The 18,163-nt window shown below is 58.5% G+C and overlaps 1 protein-coding gene across 1 annotated transcript in view; it reads left to right on the top strand.

Moving 5' to 3' along the window:
- The window catches only part of LOC119954792, a 46,361-nt gene extending 28,956 nt beyond the window's left edge, over positions 1–17,405 (top strand). The window contains exons 5-8 of the mRNA XM_038780334.1: positions 11,186–11,268; positions 14,735–14,892; positions 15,903–16,151; positions 17,196–17,405. Coding sequence (XP_038636262.1) covers positions 11,186–11,268; positions 14,735–14,892; positions 15,903–16,151; positions 17,196–17,405 — 700 coding nt within the window. The remainder of the gene's footprint in view (positions 1–11,185; positions 11,269–14,734; positions 14,893–15,902; positions 16,152–17,195) is intronic.
- Positions 17,406–18,163: the final 758 nt, after the last annotated feature.

Genomic DNA, 18,163 nt, shown 5'->3' with positions numbered 1-18,163 from the left:
CCCTCAACACCCACACTGTCCCTCAACACCCACCCTGTCCCTCAACACCCACACTGTCCCTCAACACCCACACTGTCCCTCAACACCCACACTGTCCCTCAACCACCCTGTCCCTCAACACCCACACTGTCCCTCAACACCCACACTGTCCCTCAACACCCCACTGTCCCTCAACACCCTGTCCCTCAACACCCACACTGTCCCTCAACACCCACCCTGTCCCTCAACACCCACCCTGTCCCTCAACACCCTGTCCCTCAACACCCACACTGTCCCTCAACACCCACACTGTCCCTCAACACCCACCCTGTCCCTCAACACCCACCCTGTCCCTCAACACCCTGTCCCTCAACACCCACCCTGTCCCCAAACCCACACTGTCCCTCAACACCCTGTCCCTCAACAACCCTGTCCCTCAACACCCACACTGCCTCAACACCCACACTGTCCTCAACACCCTGTCCCTCAACACCCTGTCCCTCAACACCCTGTCCCTCAACACCCACCCTGTCCCTCAACACCCTGTCCCTCAACGCCCTGTCCCTCAACACCCACCCTGTCCCTCAACACCCACCCTGTCCCTCAACACCCACACTGTCCCTCAACACCCTGTCCATCAACACCTGTCCCTCAACACACCACACTGTCCCTCAACACCCACACTGTCCCTAACACCCTGTCCCTCAACACCCTGTCCCTCAACACACTGTCCCTCAACACCCACCCTGTCCCTCAACACCCTGTCCCTCAACACCCGGTCCCTCAACACCCACACTGTCCCTCAACACCCACCCTGTCCTCAACACCCACCCTGTCCCTCAACACCCTGTCCCTCAACACCACCTGTCCCTCAACAACCCACACTGTCCCTCAACACCCTGTCCCTCAAACACCCTGTCCCTCAACACCCACACTGTCCCTCAACACCCACACTGTCCCCAACACTGTCCCTCAAACACCCTGTCCCTCAACACCCACACTGTCCCTCAACACCCTGTCCCTCAACACCCACACTGTCCCTCAACACCCTGTCCCTCAACACCCTGTCCCTCAACACCCACCCTGTCCTCAACACCCTGTCCCTCAACACCCACACTGTCCCTCAACACCCACACTGTCCTCAAACACCCACCCTGTCCCTCAAACACCCACACTGTCCCTCAACACCCACCCTGTCCCTCAACACCACACTGTCCCTCAACACCAACACTGTCCTCAACACCGCACTGTCCCTCAACACCACACTGTCCCTCAACCCCTGTCCATCAAACCCTGTCCCTCAACACCCACACTGTCCTCAACACCCTGTCCCTCAACACCCACACTGTCCTCAACACCTGTCCCTCAACACCTGTCCTCAACACCCACCCTGTCCCTCAACACCCTGTCCCTCAACACCCACACTGTCCCTCAACACCCACACTGTCCCTCAACACCACCCTGTCCCTCAACACCCTGTCCCTCAACACCACACTGTCCCTCAACACCCACACTGTCCCTCAACACCCACCCTGTCCCTCAACACCCACATGTCCCTCAACACCCACCCTGCCCTCAACACCCACACTGTCCCTCAACACCCACACTGTCCCTCAACACCCGCCCTGTCCCTCAACACCCACACTGTCCCTCAACACCCTGTCCCTCAACACCCTGCCTCAACACCCACACTGTCCTCAACCCTGTCCCGCAACACCCACACTGTCCCTCAACACCCACACTGTCCACTCAACACCCTGTCCCTCAACACCCTGTCCCTCAACACCCACACTGTCCCTCAACACCCACACTGTCCTCAACACCCACACTGTCCCTCAACACCCACTGTCCCTCAACACCCACACTGTCCCTCAACACCCTGTCCCTCAACACCCTGTCCCTCAACACCCACACTGTCCCTCAACACCCACACTGTCCCCAACACCCTGTCCCTCAACACCCTGTCCCTCAACACCCCACACTGTCCCTCAACACCCACACTGTCCCTCAACACCCGGTCCCTCAACACCCTGTCCCTCAACACCCACCCTGTCCCTCAACACCCTGTCCCTCAACACCCACACTGTCCCTCAACACCCTGTCCCTCAACACCCACCCTGTCCCTCAACACCCTGTCCCTCAACACCCACACTGTCCCTCAACACCCTGTCCCTCAACACCCTGTCCCTCAACACCCACACTGTCCCTCAACACCCACACTGTCCCTCAACACCCTGTCCCTCAACACCCTGTCCCTCAACACCCTGTCCCTCCACACACTGTCCCTCACACACCCTGTCCCTCAACACCCACACTGTCCCTCAAACACCCACACTGTCCCTCAACACCCCCACTGTCCCTCAACACCCCACCCTGTCCCTCAACACCCACACTGTCCCTCAACACCCACACCTGTCCCTCAACACCCTGTCCCTCAACACCCTGTCCCTCAACACCCACCCTGTCCCTCAACACCCACACTGTCCCTCAACACCCGCACTGTCCCTCAACACCCTGTCCCTCAACACCCTGTCCCTCAACACCCTGTCCCTCAACACCCACACTGTCCCTCAACACCCACACTGTCCCTCAACACCCTGTCCCTCAACACCCTGTCCCTCAACACCCTGTCCCTCAACACCCCACACTGTCCCTCAACACCCACACTGTCCCTCAACACCCACCCTGTCCCTCAACACCCACCCTGTCCCTCAACACCCTGTCCCTCAACACCCACACTGTCCCTCAACACCCGCACTGTCCCTCAACACCCACACTGTCCCTCAACACCCTGTCCCTCAACACCCTGTCCCCTCAACACCCACACTGTCCCACAACCCCCACACTGTCCCTCAACCCCCACACTGTCCCTCAACACCCACACTGTCCCTCAACACCCCTGTCCCTCAACACCCACACTGTCCCTCAAACACCCACCCTGTCCCTCAACACCCACACTGTCCCTCAACACCCACACTGTCCCTCAACACCCTGTCCCTCAACACCCTGTCCCTCAACACCCACACTGTCCCTCAACACCCTGTCCCTCAACACCCTGTCCCTCAACACCCTGTCCCTCAACACCCTGTCCCTCAACACCCACACTGTCCCTCAACACCCTGTCCCTCAACACCCACACTGTCCCTCAACACCCACACTGTCCCTCAACACCCACCCTGTCCCTCAACACCCACACTGTCCCTCAACACCCTGTCCCTCAACACCCACCCTGTCCCTCAACACCCTGTCCCTCAACACCCACCCTGTCCCTCAACACCCTGTCCGTCAACACCCACCCTGTCCCTCAACACCCTGTCCCTCAACACCCTGTCCCTCAACACCCACACTGTCCCTCAACACCCACACTGTCCCTCAACACCCACCCTGTCCCTCAACACCCACACTGTCCCTCAACACCCACACTGTCCCTCAACACCCACACTGTCCCTCAACACCCACACTGTCCCTCAACACCCACACTGTCCCTCAACACCCACACTGTCCCTCAACACCCTGTCCCTCAACACCCTGTCCCTCAACACCCACACTGTCCCTCAACACCCACCCTGTCCCTCAACACCCACACTGTCCCTCAACACCCTGTCCCTCAACACCCACACTGTCCCTCAACACCCACCCTGTCCCTCAACACCCACCCTGTCCCTCAACACCCTGTCCCTCAACACCCACCCTGTCCCTCAACACCCACACTGTCCCTCAACACCCTGTCCCTCAACACCCTGTCCCTCAACACCCACACTGTCCCTCAACACCCACCCTGTCCCTCAACACCCTGTCCCTCAACACCCTGTCCCTCAACACCCTGTCCCTCAACACCCACCCTGTCCCTCAACACCCACACTGTCCCTCAACGCCCTGTCCCTCACCACCCACCCTGTCCCTCAACACCCACCTGTCCCTCAACACACTGTCCCTCAACACCCACCCTGTCCCTCAACACCCTGTCCCTCAACACCCTGTCCCTCAACACCCACACTGTCCCTCAACACCCACACTGTCCCTCAACACCCTGTCCCTCAACACCCTGTCCCTCAACACACTGTCCCTCAACACCCACCCTGTCCCTCAACACCCACACTGTCCCTCAACACCCTGTCCCTCAACACCCACACTGTCCCTCAACACCCACCCTGTCCCTCAACACCCACCCTGTCCCTCAACACCCTGTCCCTCAACACCCACCCTGTCCCTCAACACCCACACTGTCCCCTCAACACCCTGTCCCTCAACACCCTGTCCCTCAACACCCCACACTGTCCCTCAACACCCACACTGTCCCTCAACACCCTGTCCCTCAACACCCTGTCCCTCAACACCCACACTGTCCCTCAACACCCTGTCCCTCAACACCCACACTGTCCCTCACACCCTGTCCCTCAACACCCTGTCCCTCAACAACCCACCCTGTCCCTCAACACCCTGTCCCTCAACACCCACACTGTCCCTCAACACCCACACTGTCCCTCAACACCCACCCTGTCCCTCAACACCCACACTGTCCCTCAACACCCACCCTGTCCCTCAACACCCACACTGTCCCTCAACACCCACACTGTCCCTCAACACCCGCACTGTCCCTCAACACCCACACTGTCCCTCAACACCCTGTCCCTCAACACCCTGTCCCTCAACACCCACACTGTCCCTCAACACCCTGTCCCTCAACACCCACACTGTCCCTCAACACCCTGTCCCTCAACACCCTGTCCCTCAACACCCACCCTGTCCCTCAACACCCTGTCCCTCAACACCCACACTGTCCCTCAACACCCACACTGTCCCTCAACACCCACCCTGTCCCTCAACACCCTGTCCCTCAACACCCACACTGTCCCTCAACACCCACACTGTCCCTCAACACCCACCCTGTCCCTCAACACCCACACTGTCCCTCAACACCCACCCTGTCCCTCAACACCCACACTGTCCCTCAACACCCACACTGTCCCTCAACACCCGCCCTGTCCCTCAACACCCACACTGTCCCTCACACACCCTGTCCCTCAACACCCTGTCCCTCAACACCCACACTGTCCCTCAACACCCTGTCCCTCAACACCCACACTGTCCCTCAACACCCACACTGTCCCTCAACACCCTGTCCCTCAACACCCTGTCCCTCAACACCCACACTGTCCCTCAACACCCACACTGTCCCTCAACACCCACACTGTCCCTCAACACCCACCCTGTCCCTCAACACCCACACTGTCCCTCAACACCCTGTCCCTCAACACCCTGTCCCTCAACACCCACACTGTCCCTCAACACCCACACTGTCCCCAACACCCTGTCCCTCAACACCCTGTCCCTCAACACCCACACTGTCCCTCAACACCCACACTGTCCCTCAACACCCCTGTCCCTCAACACCCTGTCCCTCAACACCCACACTGTCCCTCAACACCCACACTGTCCCTCAACACCCACACTGTCCTCAACACCCACCCTGTCCCTCAACCCACACTGTCCCTCAACACCCTGTCCCTCAACACCCTGTCCCTCAACACCCACCCTGTCCCTCAACACCCACACTGTCCCTCAACACCCACACTGTCCCTCAACACCCACACTGTCCCTCAACACCCACACTGTCCCTCAAACCCACCACTGTCCCTCAACACCCTGTCCCTCAACACCCACACTGTCCCCAACACCCACACGTCCCTCAACACACACTGTCCCTCAACACCCTGTCCCTCAACACCCTGTCCCTCAACACCCACACTGTCCCTCAACACCCTGTCCCTCAACACCCACACTGTCCTCAACACCCTGTCCCTCAACACCCACACTGTCCCTCACACCCACACTGTCCCTCAAACCCTGTCCCTAACACCCTGTCCCTCAACACCACACTGTCCCTCAACACCCTGTCCCTCAACACCCTGTCCCTCAACACCTGTCCCTCAACACCCACACTGTCCCTCAACACCCACACTGTCCCTCAACACCCACACTGTCCCTCAACACCCTGTCCCTCAACACCCACACTGTCCCTCAACACCCTGTCCCTCAACACCCACACTGTCCCTCAACACCCACACTGTCCCTCAACACCCACACTGTCCCTCAACACCCTGTCCCTCAACACCCACACTGTCCCTCAACACCCACACTGTCCCTCAACACCCACACTGTCCCTCAACACCCACACTGTCCCTCAACACCCTGTCCCTCAACACCCTGTCCCTCAACACCCTGTCCCTCAACACCCACACTGTCCCTCAACACCCACACTGTCCCTCAACACCCACCCTGTCCCTCAACACCCTGTCCCTCAACACCCACACTGTCCCTCAACACCCACACTGTCCCTCAACACCCACCCTGTCCCTCAACACCCACACTGTCCCTCAACACCCACACTGTCCCTCAACACCCACACTGTCCCTCAACACCCACACTGTCCCTCAACACCCTGTCCCTCAACACCCTGTCCCTCAACACCCACACTGTCCCTCAACACCCTGTCCCTCAACACCCTGTCCCTCAACCCCCACACTGTCCCTCACACCCACACTGTCCCTCAACACCCACACTGTCCCTCAAACCCCCTGTCCCTCAACACCCCACACTGTCCCTCAACCACCCTGTCCCTCAACACCCACACTGTCCCTCAACACCCTGTCCCTCAACACCCACACTGTCCCTCAACACCCACACTGTCCCTCAACACCTGTCCCTCAACACCCACCCTGTCCCTCAACACCCTGTCCCTCAACACCCACCCTGTCCCCTCAACACCCACCCTGTCCCTCAACACCCTGTCCCTCAACACCCACACTGTCCCTCAACACCCACACTGTCCCTCAACACCCACACTGTCCCTCAACACCCACACTGTCCCTCAACACCCACACTGTCCCTCAACACCCACCCTGTCCCTCAACACCCACCCTGTCCCTCAACACCCACACTGTCCCTCAACACCCACACTGTCCCTCAACACCCTGTCCCTCACACCACACTGTCCCTCAACACCCACACTGTCCCTCAACACCCTGTCCCCAACACCCACACTGTCCCTCAACATGTCCCTCAACACACTGTCCCTCAACACCACACTGTCCCTCAACACCCTGTCCCTCAACACCCACCTGTCCCTCAACACCCACACTGTCCCTCAACACCCTGTCCCTCAACACCCTGTCCCTCAACCCCCACACTGTCCCTCAACACCCTGTCCCTCAACACCCTGTCCCTCAACACCCACACTGTCCCTCAACACCCTGTCCCTCAACACCCTGTCCCTCAACACCCACACTGTCCCTCAACACCCTGTCCCTCAACACCCTGTCCCTCAACCCACACTGTCCCTCAACACCCTGTCCCTCAAACCCTGTCCCTCAACACCCACACTGTCCCTCAAACCATGTCCCTCAACACCCTGTCCCTCAACACCCACACTGTCCCTCAACACCCACACTGTCCCTCAACACCCACCCTGTCCCTCAACACCCTGTCCTCAACACCCTGTCCCTCAACACCCTGTCCCTCAACACCCACACTGTCCCTCAACACCCACACTGTCCATCAACACCCACCCTGTCCCTCAACACCCACCCTGTCCCTCAACACCCTGTCCCCTCAACACCCTGTCCCTCAACACCCTGTCCCTCAACACCCACACTGTCCCTCAACACCCACACTGTCCATCAACACCCACCCTGTCCCTCAACACCCACACTGTCCCTCAACACCCACCCTGTCCCTCAACACCCACACTGTCCCTCAACACCCACACTGTCCCTCAACACCCTGTCCTCAACACCCCACCCTGTCCCTCAACACCCACCCTGTCCCTCAACACCCCTGTCCCTCAACACCCTGTCCCTCAATACCCTGTCCCTCAACACCCTGTCCCTCAACACCCTGTCCCTCAACACCCACCACTGTCCCTCAACCCCCACACTGTCCCTCAACACCCACCCTGTCCCTCAACCCCCACCTGTCCCTCAACACCCTGTCCCTCAACACCCACACTGTCCCTCAACACCCTGTCCCTCAACACCCACACTGTCCCTCAACACCCTGTCCCTCAACACCCACACTGTCCCTCAACACCCACACTGTCCCTCAACACCCACACTGTCCCTCAACACCCACACTGTCCTTCAACACCCGCACTGTCCCTCAACACCCTGTCCCTCAACACCCACACTGTCCCTCAACACCCACACTGTCCCTCAACACCCACACTGTCCCTCAACACCCACCCTGTCCCTCAACCCCCACACTGTCCCTCAACACCCACCCTGTCCCTCAACACCCTGTCCCTCAACACCCACCCTGTCCCTCAACACCCTGTCCCTCAACACCCTGTCCCTCAACACCCACACTGTCCCTCAACACCCTGTCCCTCAACACCCACACTGTCCCTCAACACCCTGTCCCTCAACACCCACACTGTCCCTCAACACCCTGTCCCTCAACACCCTGTCCCTCAACACCCACACTGTCCCTCAACACCCACACTGTCCCTCAACACCCACACTGTCCCTCAACACCCTGTCCCTCAACACCCACACTGACCCTCAACACCCGCACTGTCCTCAACACCCACACTGTCCCTCAACACCCACACTGTCCCTCAACACCACACTGTCCCTCAACACCACACTGTCCCTCAACACCACACTGTCCCTCAACACCCACACTGTCCCTCAACACCCACCCTGTCCCTCAACACCCTCACTGTCCCTCAACACCCACACTGTCCCTCAACACCCACCCTGTCCCTCAACACCCTGTCCCTCAACACCCACACTGTCCCTCAACACCCACACTGTCCCTCAACACACTGTCCCTCAACACCACCCTGTCCCTCAACACCCTGTCCCTCAACACCCACACTGTCCCTCAACACCCACACTGTCCCTCAACACCCACCCTGTCCCTCAACAACCCACACTGTCCCTCAACACCCTGTCCTCAAACCCACCCTGTCCCTCAACCCCTGTCCCTCAACACCCTCACTGTCCCTCAACACCCACCCTGTCCCTCAACACCCCTGTCCCTCAACACCCACACTGTCCCTCAACACCCACACTGTCCCTCAACACCCTGTCCCTCAACACCCTGTCCCTCAACACCCACACTGTCCCTCAACACCCGCACTGTCCCTCAACACCCACACTGTCCCTCAACACCCACACTGTCCCTCAACACCACCCTGTCCCTCAACACCCTGTCCCTCAACACCCACCCTGTCCCTCAACACCCGCACTGTCCCTCAACACCCACACTGTCCCTCAACACCCACCCTGTCCCTCAACACCCACCCTGTCCCTCAACACCCACCCTGTCCCTCAACACCCTGTCCCTCAACACCCTGTCCCTCAACACCCACCCTGTCCCTCAACACCCACCCTGTCCCTCAACACCCTGTCCCTCAACACCCTGTCCCTCAACACCCACCCTGTCCCTCAACACCCACCCTGTCCCTCAACACCCACCCTGTCCCTCAACACCCGCACTGTCCCTCAACACCCGCACTGTCCCTCAACACCCACACTGTCCCTCAACACCCACACTGTCCCTCAACACCCTGTCCCTCAACACCCACACTGTCCCTCAACACCCTGTCCCTCAACACCCTGTCCCTCAACACCCACCCTGTCCCTCAACACCCGCACTGTCCCTCAACACCCACACTGTCCCTCAACACCCACACTGCCCCTCAACACCCACCCTGTCCCTCAACACCCACCCTGTCCCTCAACACCCACACTGTCCCTCAACACCCGCACTGTCCCTCAACACCCACACTGTCCCTCAACACCCTGTCCCTCAACACCCACACTGTCCCTCAACACCCTGTCCCTCAACACCCACACTGTCCCTCAACACCCACACTGTCCCTCAACACCCACACTGTCCCTCAACACCCTGTCCCTCAACACCCACCCTGTCCGTCAACACCCACCCTGTCCCTCAACACACTGTCCCTCAACACCCGCACTGTCCCTCAACACCCACACTGTCCCTCAACACCCACACTGTCCCTCAACACCCACCCTGTCCCTCAACATCCACACTGTCCCTCAACACCCACACTGTCCCTCAACACCCACACTGTCCCTCAACACCCTGTCCCTCAACACCCACACTGTCCCTCAACACCCTGTCCCTCAACACCCACACTGTCCCTCAACACCCACACTGTCCCTCAACACCCACACTGTCCCTCAACACCCTGTCCCTCAACACCCACCCTGTCCCTCAACACCCACACTGTCCCTCAACACCCACACTGTCCCTCAACACCCTGTCCCCTCAACACCCTGTCCCTCAACCACCCTGTCCCTCAACACCCTGTCCCTCAACACCCACACTGTCCCTCAACACCCACACTGTCCCTCAACACCCTGTCCCTCAACACCCACCCTGTCCCTCAACACCCACACTGTCCCTCAACACCCACACTGTCCCTCAACACCCACACGTCCCTCAACACCCTGTCCTCAACACCCACCCTGTCCCTCAACACCCACACTGTCCCTCAACACCACACTGTCCCTCAACACCCACCCTGTCCCTCAACACCCTGTCCCTCAACACCCTGTCCCTCAACACCCACACTGTCCCTCAACACCCACACTGTCCCTCAACACCCTGTCCCTCAACACCCTGTCCCTCAACACCCACACTGTCCCTCAACACCCACCCTGTCCCTCAACACCCACACTGTCCCTCAACACCCACCCTGTCCCTCAACACCCACACTGTCCCTCAACACCCACACTGTCCCTCAACACCCACACTGTCCCTCAACACCCACCCTGTCCCTCAACACCCACACTGTCCCTCAACACCCACCCTGTCCCTCAACACCCACACTGTCCCTCAACACCCACACTGTCCCTCAACACCCACCCTGTCCCTCAACACCCACACTGTCCCTCAACACCCACATTGATCCCTGCGAACCTCAGTATGTGCGATGTGACTCTCACATTGTGCCCTCTGACCTTCACACCCATCTGTCTGCCCCTGGCACTGGTCTCCGACCCTCAAACCGCTCTCCATAACCCTCGCACTGTGCTGTCTGGTTCCTGCCCTGCCGCCTCAGGCCCATGCAGAATACCGTCTGCCCCATGCTGAGTTGATCGGCAGCCGGGCTGAGCTGCGGCTCTGTATGTCCCTCTGACCAGCACCTTACAAACCCTCTGTATCCCCACAGCTTCAATCTGATGCAGGAAATCATCGATGAACTGATGGTGAAGACGAAATCCACGCCAGGAGACAACATAAACGTTGGCAGAGGTACAGAGGGTAAACCCAACCTGAGCACAAAATCTACCCCTCAGACTGCCCGAACTGACAAAGATCAGCACCCCGGGGTTCGGGTCCCTCCCCACGGGCACCGATTCTCCCCAGGGTACGGGTCCCTCCCCACGGGCACCAACTCTCCCCGGGATACGGGTCCCTCCCCACGGGCACCGACTCTCCCCGGGGTACGGGTCCCTCCCCACGGGCACCGACTCTCCCCGGGGTACGGGTCCCTCCCCATGAGCACCGACTCTCCCCGGGGTACGGGACTCTCCCCATGAGCACCGACTCTCCCCGGGGTACGGGTCCCTCCCCACGGGCACCGACTCTCCCCGGGGTACGGGTCCCTCCCCACGGGCACCGACTCTCCCCGGGGTACGGGTCCCTCCCCATGGGCACCGACTCTCCCCGGGGTACGGGTCCCTCCCCACGGGCACCGACTCTCCCCGGGGTACGGGTCCCTCCCACGGGCACCGACTCTCCCCGGGTTACGGGACCCTCCCCACGGGCACCGACTCTCCCCGGGGTACGGGTCCCCCCCCCCACTGGGCACCGACTCTCCCCGGGGTACGGGACTCTCCCCACGGGCACCGACTCTCCCCGGGGTACGGGACTCTCCCCACGGGCACCGACTCTCTCCGGGGTACGGGTCCCTCCCCACGGGCACCGACTCTCCCCGGGTTACGGGTCCCTCCCCACGGGCACCGACTCTCCCCGGGATACGGGTCCCTCCCCACGGGCACCGACTCTCCCCGGGGTACGGGTCCCTCCCCACGGGCACCGACTCTCCCCGGGGTACGGGCCCCCTCCCACAGGCACCGACTCTCCCCGGGGTACGGGTCCCTCCCCACGGGCACCGACTCTCCCCGGGGTACGGGCCCCCTCCCACAGGCACCGACTCTCCCCGGGGTACGGGTCCCTCCCCACGGGCACCGACTCTCCCCGGGTTACGGGGTTACGGGACCCTCCCCATGGGCACCGACTCTCCCCGGGGTACGGGCCCCCTCCCCCTCGGGCACCAACTGCCCGCGATACAGCCCCCCCCCCACCCACCAGCTGATCAATCCTCTCGAGCCTGTTCCCCTCCCCCCACTCGACCAGCCTGTGACCAATCTCCACCCTCCCACCTTCTGCCCGTGTCCCATTGGGTAACTGAAATCTCCCCATCGCACCCATTTATCATTTACAATTGATCGATTGGCCACGAGAGGGTGAGGTCCAAACTTCTATCACCTCCATGTGAGGGAATGTTTCCGAATTTCACTGCCAAAGGGTCGGCCTCTACATTTATCCACTGCTCCCTCGCCCCGACCCCCCCCCCCCCCCCCCCCCCCTCTCCCGACCAGGGGCAATAGTTTCGCTCTCTCTCGATACCCAATCAGGATATGGTGAAGCTCCATTCCGTCGCCCTCTCCCACAACCCTGCACATTCTCCCTCTTCCCATCCCAATCCCATTCCGTCTCCACTCTCTCAGGCTGGAGCCTTGTCAGATCCAAACCACTCGCCAGGTGAAAGAGTTTAACCCCGTGCCTCTGTCAATACTCACCGATCGTACTTCAATCTCTGTCCCCCTCTGCAGATCCCGATCTTCCCGTCAATGGGAACGTCTCTCCCTCTCTTCTGTGTCTCTCTCTCCTCTGTCTCTCTCTGTCTGTCTCTCTCTCCTCTGTCTCTTTCTCTCTCTTTCTCTCTTTTTCTGTCTCTCTCTCTTTCTCTGTCTCTCTCTCTCTATCTCTCTCTCTTTCTCTGTCTCTATCTCTTTCTTTCTCTGTTTCTTCCTCTGTCTCTCTCTCTTTCTCTGTCTCTCTCTTTCTCTTGTCTCTCTCTCTTTTTCTCTCTCTCTCTGTCTCTGTCTCTCTCTCTCTCACTCTGTCTCTCTCTCTGTCTCTCTCTCTCGTTCTCTGTCTCTCTCTCTCTCTCTGTCTCTGTCTCTATCTCTCTCTGTCTCTCTCTCTCTGTGTCTCTCTCTCTCTCTGTCTCTCTCTGTCTGTCTCTCTGTCTCTCTCTCTATCTCTCTCTCTATCTCTCTCTCACTGTCTCTCTCACTGTCTCTCTCTCTATCTCTCTCTCTCTGTCTCTCTCTCTATCTCTCTCTCTCTGTCTCTCTCTCTGTCTCTCTCTCTGTCTCTCCCTGTCTGTCTCTCTCTCTGCCTGTCTCTCTCTCTGTCTCTCTCTCTCCCTCTATGTCTCTCTCTCTGTCTCTTTCTCTCTGTCTCGAATACCTTCACACGCTGCCTGTAGTGTGGCTCCCAGAACTGGACACAATACTCGAGTTGGAGCTGAGCTGGTGTTTTATTCAAATGGAACAGAACCTCCTGCCTCTTGTCCTCTGTGCCCCTGTTAATAAATCCCAGGATGCTGTTCGCTTTGTTAACTGAACTCTCGCCCAACCTGACCCATCAACCGTCAATGATTTAGACGGTGCCCCTGTGCCCCCCCCTTTGGTATTGTCCCCTCTATTTTATATTGACTCTCCACTTCCTGCAATCTTCTGGGGCCTCCTCTGAGTCTAAGAAAGACAGAAAGATGATCCAATGCCTCCGCGCCTCCTACTCTCACCTCCGTGTGCCTCCGTTGGATCAATGCCAACCAGTCCCAGTGCTGTATCACCGTCAAAGACAGACATCCTCTCCAGCATCTCCGCCTTATGAATTTTCAACCCTTCCCAGTGACCGAGCGTTCTCTATGGCTCCGGTCTTGGTAACGCCGTTCTCAGGAAAGGCAGGTGCAAAATAATTATTCAATCCCTCGGCCTCCATGCGACAATCTCCCTTTTTCAGCCCCGAATCGTATCTAATCCTCCTTTCGCTTCCCTTGACCAATTACGTGCCAAGGGAAGACTTTGAGGTTCCTTTTTATGTTAGCTGCCAGCCTCTTCTCATACTCTCTCTTTGTGTCTCTAGTTTACCTCCCGCTTGCCCTCTGAACCTTCTGTGTTTGGCCTACTTCTCACTACTCACACTCACCGTCAGCACACTTTTTCTTCCTTATCTTAACCTCCATCTCTTTGGTCACCTCTGGATTTCTTTTCTCCACCGTTCCCTCTTTGAGGGTGTACACCTTGCCACTGTTTGAACTCTCTCTTCTTTGAAGTCAGCCCATTGTTCCACTGCCGGTTATGGTGGTCTGTTCCCTATTGAAGCCCAGGAATTATTCCCACTCGGGATCGCCGTCGGCCTCTTCCATCGTCGGCCTGATGATACGATGATCACTCTTCCCCAAAATTTTCTCCTAACTGCTATTCCCTCCATTTGATCCACGTCATTCCCAACAGCTGAGGCCAGCGTTGGACTGGTCACAGACTGCTGGATAACAGTCTCCTCAACACCCTCCAGGAACTGGTCCCTTCTTTGCCCTTCACACTGCCACTATCCTAGTCTTTATTGAGGTAATTACATTCTAGAAATCCGTCCTTAATTAATTCAAAACCCTATCTATCTTTCTCCCTCTGCCTCCCAGACAAGGATTCCCAGCCCACGGTGAGCCACACACATCAGACCAACGCACGTGTGCCTCCTGTGCCCACATCTGACCGCCCCCATCAGCGCCCAGAGGAGACAGTTGGAAGCAATGCTCTCGCAGAGCTCCCCACTAGGTCAGAGGGCAAAAAAGGGCAGGTGAGCTGAGGTCGGGGTTCGGGGTTGCAGAGAGATCCAGGGTGCAAAGGAGCCAATTGGCAGGGAGGAGGCCATTCAGCCCCTCTCCAGTCTGTTGCACAGGAACATGAGGAGGCCATTCAGCCCCTCTCCAGCCTGTTACACAGGAACAGAAGGAGCCCATTCAGCCCCTCTCCAGCCTGATACACCGGAACAGGAGGCCATTCAGCCCCTCTCCAGCCTGATACACATGAACAGGAGGCCATTCAGCCCCTCTCCAGCCTGTTACACAGGAACAGGAGGAGCCCATTCAGCCCCTCTCCAGCCTGATACACAGGAACAGGAGGCCATTCAGCCCCTCTCCAGTCTGTTACACAGGAACAGGAGGAGCCCATCCAGCCCCTCTCCAACCTGTTACACAGGAACAGGAGGAGGCCCATTCAGCCCCTCTCCAGCCTGTTACACAGGAACAGGAGGCCATTCAGCCCCTCTCCAGCCTGTTACACAGGAACAGGAGGAGCCCATTCAGCCCCTCTCCAGCCTGATACACAGGAACAGGAGGCCATTCAGCCCCTCTCCAGTCTGTTACACAGAAACAGGAGGAGCCCATTCAGCCCCTCTCCAGCCTGTTACACAGGAACAGGAGGAGGCCCATTCAGCCACTCTCCAGCCTGTTACACAGGAACAGGAGGCCATTCAGCCCCTCTCCAGTCTGTTACACAGGAACAGGAGGGGGCCCATTCAGCCCCTCTCCAGCCTGTTACACAGGAACAGGAGGAGGCCCATTCAGCCCCTCTCCAGCCTGTTACACAGGAACAGGAGGAGGCCCATTCAGCCCCTCTCCAGCCTGTTACACAGGAAGCCATTGAGATGAGCCGTTTGCAGATGGGCATCATTGACATTTACCTGCAGAAAGTCTCTGACCTTTCACTGTTTGCAGCATTTTGTTTAGCACTTGCTCGATCTTTTCAGATAGGCTCACAACGAGAGACGGGTTTTCCGCTGACCGGCTCTCTGTTTTCTGCTTCCAGTCGGTGATCAGGGAGCTGGGAGTCACTGAGCTGTCCACCAGCCACTGGGTCTGCAGGAACCGGGAGACTGCATCTCCGAAGCCACTCGGGAGAACTCACTCTGCTAGATACCACCCTCTGCCCTGCAACAAGAATGATGGCTCAGCCCGGGAGAGGGGACAAGGAGCATCGGACACTGACCGAGAGGCAAGAGCAGGGCCGGAGCACACACCCAGGGCTGGACAGACAGCGAGGGCCGAGGGGGGGAGGGTGGAGGGGGAGAGAGTGAGGGTGGAAGGGGTGAGGGTGGAGGGGGAGAGAGTGAGCGCCGGGGAGGAGAGAGTGAGGGTGGAGGGGGAGAGAGTGAGGGTGGAGGGGGAGAGAGTGAGCGCCGGGGAGGAGAGGGAGAGGGTGGAGGGGGAGAGAGTGAGGGGGAGGGGGAGAGAGTCAGCGCCGGGGAGGAGAGAGTGAGGGTGGAGGGGGAGAGAGTGAGGGTGGAGGGGGAGAGAGTGAGGGTGGAGGGGGAGAGAGTGAGGGTGGAGGGGGAGAGAGTGAGCGCCGGGGAGGAGAGGGAGAGGGTGGAGGGGGAGAGAGTGAGGGTGGAGGGGGAGAGAGTCAGCGCCGAGGAGGAGAGGGAGAGTGTGCAGGGGGAGAGAGTGAGGGTGGAGGCAGGGACACCAGGAATGGAGGGAGGGTCACTGGGAATGGAGGGAGGGGAGGGAGGGTCACTGGGAATGGAGGGACAGACACTGGGAATGGAGGGAGGGGAGGGAGGGTCACTGGGAATGGAGGGACAGACACTGGGAATGGAGGGAGGGGAGGGAGGGTCGCTGGGAATGGAGGGAGGGGAGGGAGGGTCACTGGGAATGGAGGGACAGACACTGGGAATGGAGGGAGGGGAGGGAGGGTCACTGGGAATGGAGGGACAGACACTGGGAATGGAGGGAGGGGAGGGGGGGTCACTGGGAACGGAGGGAGGGAGTCCCAGAGTGGAGAGACGGACACTCGGACTGGAGAGGGGGCCAGGGGTGTGTGTGGAATATCAGGCAGGTAAAGGAGCCCAGAATCTTGATCATCCGGCCTGGGTTCCACTTTGTGAAGGGGCCTCCCCGACCCCCCACATGCCCCTGGCCACACACTCACTGACGGAGGGCCCGAGGTGCAGGGTGGGCTCAGCGCGGGGGAGAGGGACAGGGAGAGCAGATATTCCCCTCGCAGCCTCGATAGGACAGCAGCAGCACCGAGGCCACGGGACAGTCAGATCCCGAGCCCCCCACTCCTGGATCTGGCCCCCCTCAAGACATCTGAATCCAGATCAACAACACACCAGCCAATCAGGAAGCCACAGACACCCGGCACAAGATGGAGATGCGACTGCGGGATCCAAGTAAATATTCCCCAAAGCTTGACCCACGCCTCTGGGAAGACAAAGTAAAAGACCAGACTCACAGAATGTTCAGTACCTCTGCTCTTAATACTACAGGAATTAAAACCGCGATAACAATAAAAACTCTGGACAGTTAAACAGTGAGTGATCCTTCTCCTGAATAAACAGAGACTCTGTCCAGTTACACAGTGAGTGATCCTCACCCTGAATAAACAGTGACTCTGTACAGTTACACATTGACTGATCCTCACCCTGCTGAATAAACAGTGACTCTGTACAGTTACACAGTGAGTGATCCTCACCCTGCTGAATAAACAGTTACTCTGTACGGTTACACAGTGCCTGATCCTCGCCCTGAATAAACAGTGACTCTGTACAGTTACACAGTGAGTGATCCTCACCCTGAATAAACAGTTACTCTGTACAGTTACACAGTGCCTGATCCTCACCCTGAATAAACAGTGACTCTGTACAGTTACACAGTGAGTGATCCTCACCCTGCTGAATAAATAGTGACTCTGTACAGTTACATAGTGCGTGATCCTCCCCCTGAATAAACAGTGACTCTGTACAGTTACACAGTGAGTGATCCTCACCCTGCTGAACAAACAGTGACTCTGTACAGTTACACAGTGAGTGATCCTCACCCTGCTGAATAAACAGTGACACTGTACAGTTACACAGTGAGTGATCCTCACCCTGAATAAACAGTTACTCTGTACAGTTACACAGTGCCTGATCCTCACCCTGAATAAACAGTGACTCTGTACAGTTACACAGTGAGTGATCCACCCCCTGAATAAACAGTGACTCTGTACAGTTACACAGTGAGTGGTCCTCACCCTGAATAAACAGTGACTCTGTCCAGTTACACAGTGAGTGATTCTCACTCTGA

Source organism: Scyliorhinus canicula, chromosome 20 (genome assembly GCF_902713615.1).
Source record: "Scyliorhinus canicula chromosome 20, sScyCan1.1, whole genome shotgun sequence".
NCBI classification, from domain to species: Eukaryota; Metazoa; Chordata; class Chondrichthyes; order Carcharhiniformes; family Scyliorhinidae; genus Scyliorhinus; species Scyliorhinus canicula.
Note: the sequence above shows the minus strand (reverse complement) of the source record. Positions and strands in the feature narration are given on the sequence as shown.